The 13,330-nt window shown below is 42.6% G+C and overlaps 1 protein-coding gene and 1 long non-coding RNA gene across 3 annotated transcripts in view; one reads left to right on the plus strand and one right to left on the minus strand.

Moving 5' to 3' along the window:
* Nucleotides 1-13,330, plus strand: part of mob2a (MOB kinase activator 2a) — a 54,190-nt gene that overhangs the window by 9,869 nt on the left and 30,991 nt on the right. Inside the window, exon 1 of one of the 2 annotated variants that reach the window (XM_005471048.4) lies at nucleotides 11,753-12,365. The exons of the other annotated variant lie outside the window; for it this stretch is intronic. Within the exon in view, the coding sequence (XP_005471105.1) occupies nucleotides 12,328-12,365 (38 nt within the window). The 5' untranslated portion in view covers nucleotides 11,753-12,327. Of the gene's footprint in view, nucleotides 1-11,752; nucleotides 12,366-13,330 lie in introns of those variants that run through there. 2 annotated transcript variants of the gene reach the window in all.
* LOC102081703 (uncharacterized) lies at nucleotides 1,821-13,082 on the minus strand. The gene is made up of 3 exons (XR_269424.4): nucleotides 12,735-13,082; nucleotides 9,478-9,703; nucleotides 1,821-6,505 (listed from the first exon to the last, which is right to left on the minus strand). It is a non-coding gene; the product is annotated as an uncharacterized LOC102081703 (long non-coding RNA).

The raw sequence follows: 13,330 nt of genomic DNA on the forward strand, positions 1-13,330 counted from the left end.
TTTTCCGTGCAAGCGGACAAGTCTCATTACACTACTGAGTCACAGAGAAGTTCTGAATCTATTAATAAGCCTTAGAGAACTTGAGCTACTGATACATGTCCAGTTGTTCAATACCATAAACTATATATACGAGATGGATGTAGCCCCACACTCATGTCACCTAGTGACTTGTGAAGCTTTGAGGTGAGTGTTTTGGCCATGACTGCCTTGTCTTTTTGAAAGCGGGCGCCTCCAACAAGGGTTATATCTGTCTGATAAACCAAAGGATGTTGTATACTCATAGAATAGTATGCTTTAGAGCAGGTCTGACTTGTAGCATTTCCTGGTTTATTGGTATTTGTGATTGCAGTGGGGACCAAAATTGGCTTTGTTTTATTCCGTAAGACTTGAATCTACCAACTGAAGCCATAAAGTGATGAGGAAAGTGATTCCTGAGGTGATGGCCAAAGTGAGAAATGTAGTCTTGCAGAATGCTCTGTTAGATATGGCACAGGAAACCTGACATACATAGTTATCATCTGCAGCAAAACCTGCTGAGTCTTTCCAGAAGTTGAATAGCTAGATAAGAAACCAAAAAGATTAACAATATAATTTCCAAGATCTGGCTAATAAGAGTTGAGATGTGCTACCTAAGAAAGAAAATAAGGAAATATGAATTAAATACACCACAGGAAAAGGAAGACAGAGGTAGATGATAAGGAGGAGAGCAGCATGAGACTTTTTTTTTCTTTCTTTTTTTTGTAAAGTGAGGGAAGGAGGAATGCGATAGAGACGCCTAGGCAATAGGTGAGATATTCAGATAAATGGAAGCAGCAACGTGGGGCAGGGAGGTAGATTAGAAACAGCAGAGCTCTTAAATAGAGGACGAAGAAGGAGATTTAACAGCAGGGGCCAGGCTGCAAGTGACAGAAGGAGAAATGCAGTTTGGAACTCTGTGCAGGTCAGAAATGGGGAGAAATCCACCAGAAGGACTGAGAAGTTCAGATGCATAGTATTTCTCCTGTGGATCCTTAACCTCCTGCTTTGATTCCCAAAACTGTGAAGACCAAGATTTGAGTGTTTCTGCAGCAGAACTCTAGGTTCTCATTCAGCTAATCAGGTTTAATTTGTCTTGGAGGAGGAAGGCTTTAATTCTGGCTGATTTTTTTTATTTTTTATGTGGTCGGCACCCTCAGGCGAGGTTTCAGCTGAGCGGTTAGCTGCTAAATCTGTACAAAGCCGGTGGGCTACTGGCGTTGGTGTAAGCTAGCTAGGTTTGTCCTTGGTGGCTGAAGCTAGACCGCTAGGCTGGTTTGAACTATAATTGGATTAGAGATCTCTGTGTTGCATCAGGCATGGTAAGCCGAGTATACACACACACACTCGCTCTCTCCAAAAGCAAATATGCCTGCCTCAGGGAATCATCTCAAGGCTGTACTCCTCTGCTGCCACATGTTCTTTCTCCAACACTTTCGTCTTTCCTCAGCATCCCACTATTTGTTTTTATCCCCCTTTAATCAGCGACCCGTCCACTCCCACTGGCTGTAAAGGTGTATGCGGATGTGTATTCTTGTGTATGTGCACATTGGTGCCTGGCACAGGAAGGATGTGGATGATTCCAGTGCCACGGATACCAACCTAAATGGGATTACATGGGTTGCAGTGGAGCTTGTGGTGGGAGAATAAATCACAAAAACAGAAAAGGAAGTAATGTGTTGATACTAATGTGAACTCTCATAGGAACATGGTAGATGTGAATATAAAGCTGCCCTAAATAGAGAAGGAAGTGAGAACACTAATCTTAACTTTTCTTGCTTTTTCCCCTTTTTTTTTTTCTTTTTTCTTTTTTCTTTTTTCTTCTTCTTCTTTTTTTTTTTTTTTTTGTAAAGACAAACTTCCTGTTTGGCAGTTTGGACAGGAAATAAACGATGATGTCATGTGCCTCTCAACCAAATGGTGTGCAAAGGCTTAATTTGTAATTGGTTTCTTGGACTTTTCCAAGAACTGATTTCTTTAAACTCAGTTAGATGTTAACTGGAAACAGTTTGGCGCCTTATTCCATTTGTCTGTCCCACTTGGTGGCTCACCCAGATCATAAAAGTGTCACATTTGAATAAACGAGTAAAGGAAATGTAACTTATCAGTAAACACTAGACAATTTTTCAACAGTTCAAGTACCAGGAAATGAAATAATGCAATTGTCTAGATGAAAAATTGACTTTACTGCATGTGACCTGTAATAGAAACTGTGACTACAAAGATTTGTTTTAATTTATTTTTTCAGGTTACTTGGCAAAGTTTTAGTTGCTGGCATCAGTCAAGAAACTACATTTCAGCAGGGGCCTTTTAGTCAGAGCTTTTTGCTCTTTTTATATGTGTGCATGTCTGTGCATTAACATTCATACAGCACACATTGAAGCAGTTGGGGTGAGAAATTAACAGTGGAGAGGCAGTGTGTTAGATTAGAGGGAGACTGTGATGGAAGAGACTTAAGTGCTGACAGGCCAACACCAGCAGCCATATGTTTCCTATGTGTAACTGACAGCTTTGATCTGCCCATATGGCCTGTACATATCTTTAACTTGTGAGTCAGGAATCAAATGTCACACTGACAGAGATGGAGGGAGGGGAGAAGAGTCATGCTCTGATGTGGGATGACACAGGGTAGTACATGCAAAACATCCACCCACAACCAGTATCATCCTGCCCCACCTATCAGTATGGAAAATATCAGTAGCAGCAGTCTAGATTTCCAGATTTCGTTAAACTGGCTTATAATCTATATCTCCACAGGATTCCCTTCTTTTCCTTTAGGACAATCGACATGCCTGCATCTACAAACCTAACTGTGTTGTGGACAGGCTGCCAAACATGAGTGTGTGAGGCTGTGAACTTGTTAGCTTGAATCTAAAAAAGGATGTGGAGGAGGACGGAGATGTTTTTCAGGGAAGAGTTTGACTTGGAATGAAGGCAAAGGGAGATAACGGAGAGGGAGCTGGTGATCGGGGTCGTCCAATTTCCGCTGCAGGGTTGGGGTCACTCTGTGGAAGCTGCTGACACGGCCTCCCAGGAGCAGGGCTGAAAAGCTCAAAGCTGGACAAAATACAAGAAACACAAGGCGCACAACAAAGTATTTGACCCTTGAGGCGGTGTTTAGTGTAAACACGGATAAGTCTGATCATCTGAGTGTTTGCAGAGAACCACGCTGGGGAACATGCTCTGTCCATGCGCTGTTCTTCGTATTCTCTTCGCGCACACACAACACTGCACTTCATTATAACATAGTCATGCCCGTGGTCTTGCATACCGTGTCACAACACTAATCTTTATCTTCTCTAGTGTTTGTTAGCGGTAGACCTGTTAAACATGACCTTTCTTAAAGCCTTTCTAATCCCAGGTGGTCTCTGAGCTGGGTGATAAATGACAACACTGAGCCAACAGCTTGTTAGCACAGGGAGCTAGGTTACAAGTTTGCTGTGCAGAAGACTGGCTGTGAATACAGGGTATTATGAGGCACAGGAGGTTGAGGAGCAGCTCATTTTGCCGCAGTTTAATCCAGGAAGCCATGCAGAGGAAGGAAAGGCTCCGACTTCATCTGTCAACGCCAGATTTAACATTTTAAAAGTTCCAATTTGGGAGGCTACAACGTAACTTTTTCCCTTGCCTATAAAAAGTAATTTTTAATTGCATAGATTGATTAAATGCAAATTTTACAAACTTCCAAAAATATTTTGCCACACATGTGAAACTCTTAAAATACTATTCCCTAATATGTGACAAGGGTCTAGACAAAGTATTGAACAAACGGCATAAAGTTCTAAATAAGTAAAGCAGAAGAACAGGAGATGTGAGTCTGTTCTTTCTTCTTCTTGCTTCTGGTCTCATCCGTCATCCACACTTTCTGATTTTCTGGTTGCTGTCTAACCCCTACTTCCAACAGTAACTGCCTCGCACTAGGAGTCGGGGTGGACTGAGTCATATATCAGGGGGAGTGTGCGGAGCAGCGCAGGCTATGAGAGATTAGAGGTGAGAGGAGTGTGCTGCTGATTTATTACCATCCGTTAGCTGGTTAAAAGAGGCTAAGTGAGCCAGTCAGCTCAGGGAGGCGAGATGGAAGAGATTAGCCTACATAAAGAGTGATGGAGGGAGATCTGTGACGCGAGCCAGTGACTCCTGAACTCCTGTCTCTTGTATACCATTTCTCTTTATTCTCCCTCATTCCTTCTGTGCTACTCTTTATCTTCTTCAGCCACACTTCCTCCCCATGGGTATGCCATGTCTCTGTAAAGCACCAATACCAGTAGCTGCCTGTTTGAGAAGTGATTAATGACGTTCTCTGCATTTTTAAATCGTTATGCAACTACTTGACAGTGACAGTGTTGCTTTTCTTGCATGCAGGCTTGGTCACATGCAAATCAATGGTATATCTATCACATGTTAAAACTTCTTATGTTAAAAAATTCTGGTAAAATAAGTTTGACGCAGCAGTGGGGGAGGTGATAAATGCATAGAAAGTTGCATTGCTATGCATTTATACCACATGTTATTTACAAAACCAGACATTTATTAATAAATGAACTAATTAGCACTAGGAAGCAGTGGGGGGCAAAGCAAATCAGAGTGCTATTGAGTTCATTATTGAAATTGAATAGTAACGATACGACACACTCTGACAGGAGGTTGAAGTAACTAAATGCATCATTTCTGCATTATGCCTTTTTTAGGCTATTTTTTCTCTCCTTCAGTTACAGATATTGAGAAGTACTGAAAAAAACAACCCGTTGTGATAGCACTGTATAATGAGTTATTTTGTACCCAGCAGTAATAGAAATATGAGGTTATAAAGGATTCGAATATAATAATAATAATAATTAAACATGTGTCACTGATTTTGGGCATGCTAATACTGAGGCCTTAAAATGCAATTTGGCTATCTTTTTTATTTCTTTGAAGCTACAAGTTACCGTATTTGGCAAGTTGCATTCATAAGCTGCAGAAACGCGAGGGGTGGGGGATACAGTCTTAAAATTCTGCTTTACCAGCTTGTAACCACATCACTAACTTCCATCCACCATTTGCTCTTCCTGTCATACGGAGCGCAACTAACGAGCACCTCAGCGATGCTAGATTGAGTCATAGTTAGTGTTAACACTTGTGTGCTATTAAAGTAGCTTGCTTTTTTCCAGGCATAGAATCATCATTCAAGGCTGACCTGCTGCTGCTCACCCATGTCTGGGCTTGTATCATTGTTGTGCTTGCTAGGGAATGTAAACACATGGCATCGCTATATCATTGGTATCATGAGGTGGAACCTTTGTTTTATTTTATTTTTTTCATCATGTAAAGGCACAGGCGTAATGGACACAAATTGTTTGTTTCTATGGCGCAGGCTGTAAGGGTTTATTTGCTTCAGGGAGCCAGAAAAATGCTAAAAATTAAAGTATTTTGACCTCTGAGTTCTAAACTAACACAAAGTGATTGTTCCTGTTCATCAGCAGTGCATTCAATACACACTGAGAGCTTCCCGACTACTTCAAATGCTGGGATTTGACAGGAGCAACAGATAGAAATAGAAAAGCGCTATCTATGGCTCTGGAAGAGGCTACATGCGTCGCAGCGCTTGTGTGCTGGACATCCGCTCTGTAAGCTGTTTCTCATCTTAACCTTGGTGTCAGTGTGTCAGGTTGAACATTTGTTTATTGTGTGGGGAATAAAAGAGTAAGACACAATCCCCACATCCGTTTCTTCTTGTAGATGAAGAGTAGGTCAGGGGTTTGGTGCGCTTTGGTGAGTTCATGTGTCGCTCAGGGCCATGTACTGTATGCACAGATGGGACATTTCTCACAACCACTGGGGATTTCACCTCACCGAGTAACCTTCATGACGTGGAAGCCACTGCACTGACTGAACTAGACCATGCTTAAGAAGGAAATGTTAGTGCTGACTGAATGAATGAAATTAAATTTGCAGTCTTGATTTTGATAAGGTTCTGGGCCTTTATGTTGCAATTTCCCTGTGTTGTTTTCTGTCTTTTTTTTGGTCCCTTTGCTTCTTCTTTTTCATGTTGTATTTGGCCTCATTGCAGTTATCCACACTGCCTGCATGTGTGCTTGTTTGATCAGGGTGTGTGTCCTCACGTACACCTCAATCTTTGCCTGTGTTTGCACATGACCTGTGCGTGTGTTCCTCCATTATCTCCTCCACTGCCCCTGCTCTCTCTTCCTCCTCATTGTTCTGCCTCTCTGCCCATGCTGGGAGTCTGGAACAGGAGCTTGCAGGAAATCTCGTCACTTGTTGTGCAAAAGGGAAAGCAAACAGCGAGATGCACAAACACAGGAAGTGCTGCTTCCCTCACGTGGGTCCCGGCTGGGCATCTGTCACTCCTTTGCGTTCATCATAAAGCAGAAACGTGAGCGGCGTCTCTAACCGCACGTGCCTTTTTTCCGTCTTTCAGTCTCCTCGTCTTAATCAACTCGTCCCTGTCACTGTCAGTTCCAGCTGTGCAGCTGCATTTCATGCCTTAGTGCTAATAAACAAGAAAGACCAGAAAATAATACATACAATGCACGAACGTGATGATTATCACAAGTGGAATTTGTGTCTTTAAACAACATCTTTGCCCTAGCTGCCCTAAAAACTTTAATAACAGACATAAATTCTTCATTGTGGCTCTTCTGTGTTGCTCGGAGCAGATGACCTTGCTTTATTACTTTGTCTAGCCTTACATTACGGCGAACCCTTCACTGGTGCTGGTCTATTGGAGTTATCAGGATATAATTTCTAACAGCTAAAAGGTGAGCAGTTTGTGCAGAGGCGTTTGGTCACTGGTCTCCACAGACTGCACAGTAGCTGCAACCTGGACAATGCTAGTCTTCATACAAACACACTGCTGCACATGCCAGCTGTTGCATAACCACTGGCAGGTGTGGGGTACATACTTCAGCACTGTCAGTGTTTCAGTGGGTTTCCAGTGTCGGGCTCAGTTTCCTGGGCAAGGAGTTTTCCGGCATTAGCATAGAGCTGTTTGGGGCTAAACTAGAGACGCTCCATTTGCTCAGCAAACACTTTCTGTGGCATTTTCACACAACCATGCGTCTGGAGATTTGAATAAATTAATTCTGGAATTTGAGTCTAAGTTACACACAGCCTCATTCGTATTAGACAGCTCAGTGTTTGGTCGCAAAGGGTCACTGTCCAATAGTTAACACTGTACAAACCAGCGTGATGTACACAAAATGTTGGCATGAAGCTTAGTTATGCAGTTGCTGTTAATTATGTTTTAAGTAGAGAACGAAAATAACGAAGTTCATTATTGCAGTGAAATTAATAAGGGGACAAGAGGCCACAACCGCAACAATTAGGGCATTCATATATAGCCTGCTGACAATAAAAATAAATAAAACTAATCAATGTTGCAATAAGTATAAAAATAATTTCAAAATTATATGTGTACTGTTGTATAGATTTTCCAAGATTTTAATCTATTTTAAATCTGTAGTGCAGAAAAGCTTTTAAAGGATGTTTTTGCCACTATAATCTTAAGATGTTTTTCTTTAATTAAAAAAAACAAAACACACTCACTCACATATTGTGAGCCTCTGATGGAGTCGTGCAATGATCTGGTCCCAGATTTAACAGCCACACCAGTATGTATGGTATGGAAAGGTATGGCATGCGACTTGACTGCACAGATAACTGCCTCTTTGTGTGATGTAAAATGTGAGATAAGTAAAAATAGCCTTGAATGTTATTTAAATGTTAGTGAAAGAATTCTCTAACAAGGACGTTTATGTTTTGTCTTCAAGTTAAGATGTTACAGCTTGGGTTCATGCTCCTCTATACCTCTTATCGTCTAGACCATCCTTAGCTGGTCCGACCAGTTAACCAGGCTCCATTTTTCTCTTTCTACAATCATAGGAAGTAAAGCACAGCTGTGGCTCTCTTTTCTAAGAGAAAAGGCTAAGAACTTATAGTGATGTCCATACAATGTGGTTTTAAGCTGTTTTTATGCCACAAGAGGGCAGCACATCTACAGGTTACATGACTTTTCACCAGAAAGGAACATGTCTGTGGATAAAAAATAAAAATAAAAAAAAGATTATCTGCTAGGAGTTGGGTAACTTTGTTTGCTTAATCATTGATTTTTAGCAGGTCATATAAGGTCACTATTTTCCAAGAGATGGTGGAATATGCTCAGTCTCATGTGTGTTGAAGAATGGTACAGGAAGCAATGCAAAGGAAAAGCGATGAAGATACTCTGGTTGCAGGATAAATGTAGATAAAGTACGAATTGAGATAACGGAAGGAGAGGAGAGATCCAGTGGGGATGAAATCAGATCTTGTTGTTGCATAATCATGGCTTGCAGGCCTTCCCAGTGTGCATCAGGCTCGATGCAGTCCAGTGTCACATGACTGTACCAAGCAGCTGCAGTTTTAAACCAGTGATACCAGTACACCACCAGGGATACCAGGGATCACTAGTTCTGTTCTTATTTGTGCTGAGGCATGCTCTGTTTTTCCTCTAAAACACACACACGAAGTGGGTGGTTCAAGTCCTCATTGTATCCTCTCATCTATAGTTTATAAGAGTTCCCATCAGTGTGTAACCATTTTTTTAGCCTGCAAACGTCTTCTTCAGAGTCCTTGCTTCTCATTGCCTCCTGTCATTCATGTCATAACGTCCTGCCTTTCACATATCAGCAATACCATGACACTGAGAGCCCGGATCTTCTTGACATAGCCTTCCTCCGTCGTCTGTCTTCTCTTTTTCCCTTTATCTCTAAGTCAAAGCCTTTATTCACATGCCAGCAATACCAGACTGCATACCAGTCGTCAGGACATCAGCGGCGGCCCACACCTCTTCCTGCAGCTTTCCTCCCCTTCCTGCTGTCTTTCTCTCATGACTGTTTCTCAGCTCATGCGTGCCATAGGAATAATGAGAAAGCGTTTACTTTCACTTGAGCGGTACATTATTTCTTTTTAACAGCAGGTGGCACCAAAGTCCCACCATCCTGAGAAAATAAAATCACCACTGTCTTTTAATTTACTTTTCACATCTGCCCCTCATGATGCTATCTTCACAGGCTTTGTGGTGCTACCCATCCTGGTGGCAGAAGCCCAAAAAGGTGGACAAGCAGTTCTCTTGCTTCTGTTTCATGCCACGATGTGAAAGACAGACACACACACACACACAGAAAGACCGACCGTCTCCTGGCGTCACCCAGCCTGGCTGTGTATATATAGGCTCTTTCATACCGCACCGCTTGGCTCGGCCCCAGCTCACATATACCTCTGCTGTGCTGTTTTTGTGTGCGTAAACATATTTGGAGTGTGCCCACTTGTGTTGGAAAGAAAAACAGCATGTGCTTGGTTCTTGGCAGAAAAACCCTATGTACATTAAATTGCATAATACAAACATGGTAGTGGTTTCGCAAGACTTTTTTGGCACTACAGTAGGGAGGTGTGTGTGTGTGTGTGTATGGTTTCTGTCAGTATCACCTCTGTCAGTGCTGGGAAACTTGGAGACTCTAAAGCTGGCCTCTCCTCTTATACATGCACTCAGGTTCCTGGAGCCTTGATATACTGTGTGCGCCTGTGTGTGTTTGTGCATTGCAGTCCACCAGTGTATTCCTGGAAAGCTTCAGAGCAGAAGCGGGGGTTGAAGGGGGTAGGGCTATTCCACAGCCACACACCAGCCAATGATGACCGCTTTCTGGAAGCTTCCCTGTCATTAAAAAGGAGGCAGAGAAATGAACAGAGAAGGTTTATGGGTATTTTATTTTAACCTCTGTGCCCTCAGAAGCTTCATCTTTTAGACGGGGGGGAAAAAAGAGAGGGAGAGAGTAAAGGCGTTGCTGTTTGGCTGGCACCTTTTAACATCATTAGTATGCAAGGAGATGCACTTAGTTAACCACATTGTTGCACAACAAGAATAACATTGTAGGGAGGGATGGGCTAGATGGAGAGAAGTGATGCCAGGTGGAGGAAATGAAGGAATCAGCATAAGAATTGCAAAAGAGGAAAGCTCAAATTAACTTAATGAAGGGGCTGCAAACAGAGCAATAAAATCAAGGATAGTTGAGGTGCAGGAAGCAGGAAGACTGAATAGGAGGAGCATCAATAAACCCCATGCTAATTGTGCCTCTGTGGTCTGCAGTGTTCACTGCCCCACACCTTTTAAAAGTCACGTTTTCTTGCTGTTGATATTCTCCCTCATACTCCTGCCTCCTGTTGTCTTCCTCCTCCTCTTCTCTACCTCCAGCTGCTGTTGTGCAACTCTGCAGTGACTGATGGAGCAGCAACAGCAGTGCGATTGATCAGCACTTTTGGTGCCAAGCTGCTCTTATTGTAATAAACGACTTGGAGCTATGAAACCAGCCCCGACTATTTTGCGGCAGCAGAGGAATCTCACACACACACACACACACATAGACAAATGCCACACTGCACTTTTGCACTTATATATGATGTAATGTGGAATAAGTTGGATTACTTTTAAACTTAACCGCAAGCCTGGATTCATCATTTTGTGCTTCTAATCCCTCAAGACACATGCGCGCAAAACTTAATGAGATATTTTATTTTGCTATTAGAGAAATTATTAACCAAGTAACTCAGGATTCTTTAAACCATATCCTCCTAGATTAGCTGGGCATTCCCTGTAATTAAGCTGCTGTTGGAGAATATAGAGCAAATTTAACATTTCTAAAACCCTAATTTGCTGTTACTGCAACACACAATGCTGTCCTGGATTTTGAGCCTTCATTGCATGTCATCTTCCCCTTCTCAAAGCTTACTCAGCCATATAAGAAAACCACATCTCCTCTATTCGATTTTTGTGGTCTGGCTGTCTACCAAATTTTAGCTCCGCTCATGCCCTCTTTTCACTTCTCCAACTCCTCCAGTTTTTTGTTTTTTTTTCTTTATAAATCCATTAAAAATCCAAGCTTGACAAAACAAGAGCTTTCCTTTATCTTTGGTTGTAGTCGGTGTACACAGATTATCTGTCAGGTGAAAGAGGTTTTTTTTCAGGACAGAAACACCGACACACATGGGCCTAGCTGGAGGGGATCCAGTCTCACCTTTATGTCTGCTTAAATTATCCTTCAACTCATTTCATTATCATTTCTGAGGATGGTGCTGGAAAAAATGTGGATATTACTCACTAGCATGTCAGGATTGATCATTGTGCTCATCTGTACCTAATGCTAGGCTAGGTCAAGAGTTCCTTGGTACAGTAGTTGGGGATTAATAGGCATACCCCCCCCCCTTTTTTTTTTATCATTACAAGCCAACCAACCAACCATGTAATCAGCTGTGATTACCAGTTTTTCTTTATTAAACCACATCCTGTTAAAATCTTAATCCAGTGTTTATATGCCAGTAATTTACGAAAACAAAAGAGCCGAATAGTGCTCCTGGAGTTTAATGTAAAGTGACTATATGCGCGTTAGAAAGACACAGATACACTTGGAAGGACTACTTTGGATTTAAATGGCATTAATGGATCCTCAGCCCTATTCTTAGCGTCAAATCTGTCTCACCCTTCAGGCGCTGACAAGATCCGTGTTGGGGTGGTGGCGTCTGGTTTGCGTTCAGCCTATATGGAGGAATATAAATGCGTATTTTTAGCTCCGCTGATGGGAAACGCGGTTGAAACATGAGATCCTCCGCGGGACCCGGGACTGTGTGGAGAGAAGAAAATTGGCTCGCTTCGATCACCATTCTCCATAAAGGGACCTTTTTTTTTTTTTTTAATGTTTTATTGTGTTTAGGGGTCACTTTTTATATCGGTTATATGCCGCCGAGTGGAGCCTGAGGAGAGGATGTAGATGTGGGAATATTACAAGAAAGGATTCAAGTTACATTTTTTCCCCCTCTTTTAGAGTAAAGCGCGGTGGTTTGCGTCAGCGAGGCTGTGGACACAAAGCCGACCAGTCTCAACCAGACTTCGTGTTAACATCACTAGATTTTTTCCAACTTACACCGACCACATGTCACCGGTACGAGGTCTGGCTTTGTTCTAATCGCAACTCCTGCAGCATGTAGACTCGTTAACCCTGCCCCATGCACGGAAACTAAATCGAGTCGGGAACCAAAGGAGGAGGAGGAAGAAGAGAAGGAGGTGACGGGGTGGAGGTCTGGGGAGAGGAACGATAGAAAGAAACAACAGTTGTGGAGGAGTGAGAGAGAAGGAGAGGTCTGCAACAAAAAAAGAAAAAAAAGGCGTTTGTTTGTTCCGCAGCGGTCCGGAGGGAGACGCGGCGCGGTTCGTTTGTTTCGAGGTGGGACAATAAGAAAGAAACACCACCAATTCTGGATTTCTTCATCCGCTTCCTGTCATCCAGGATGAGATTCAAAAGGAACGGGTCCTATACGTTAAATAGGTAAGAGTGCGATGCAGTGCTGCCAGCGTGTATGTCTGTATGGAGCGCAGGAGGAGAAGCACGGGGGGAGACGTGTTGTCATATCCTGAGCTCCTAAATCAGTTCACGTTCTCTCGTAGTGCTCCGTGGTCTCTTTATGGCATTGCTGTAATATTCTAGAGTAACGCTTCATGTTGCTAACGGAGACTACTTTTTTTTTTTTTTTACTGCAACATTGGCGATATTGCTGTGGTATTAGCTGCAGTGTGAGTCTTTGAAGGCTAGGTCTCTGCTGGCATGGACATTAGAGGAAACTTTGCATTTTTTCATAATGCACTTACACAATTTGAGTGAGCTTGCCGTTTTAATGACAGCCTCAGAGTTGATTACCTTCAGGGCATTGGTTGATCAGACGACTGTTAAATCCTTTAGTGTGTCAGCTCGTTTAACCGTTGGTGCCCTTTCACCAGCGTGGTACCCACGTGTAATTCAAGTTTCGGTAGCTGGTTGGGGAGAAAAACCTGTTGGTCTTGCTTTTTTAGGGGTTGGGCTCTTTCTTTTGTTTCCCCTCTTTTCACTTATGGAAACAGTGTTTTGTTCCTCTCTCCCTTCTTTATCCTCCCTTTCCCCTTCCCAGGAATACCCTTTCTGGAGGTTACATCACCTAGCAACTTTGTATATAGCGGCATGAATGATGTACCTCTGCCCCCCCCCCAAAAAAATAAAAAATCCATCACAAACCGACCTTGCCTTCGCATGGTTGCAACAGCTAGCCTCCATTCATATACCAGTGTTTCAAAACCAATCACGAGTCAGGTCTTTCCACTGCTCATTGGTTCACTTTTTCTCTTTCTCTCCCCTCATCGTTATCAGTCCAAGTCAAACGTTTGTACAAAAAAAAAGTTTCTTTCGGCTTTCCTCCAAATGAGTCATGCACAGCCCGTGCGACCGTTACTCCGGATGTCTTGATTTTATTGTTGGCTCGA

The sequence above is a fragment of the Oreochromis niloticus genome, linkage group LG7, assembly GCF_001858045.2.
Source record: "Oreochromis niloticus isolate F11D_XX linkage group LG7, O_niloticus_UMD_NMBU, whole genome shotgun sequence".
NCBI classification, from domain to species: domain Eukaryota; kingdom Metazoa; phylum Chordata; class Actinopteri; order Cichliformes; family Cichlidae; genus Oreochromis; species Oreochromis niloticus.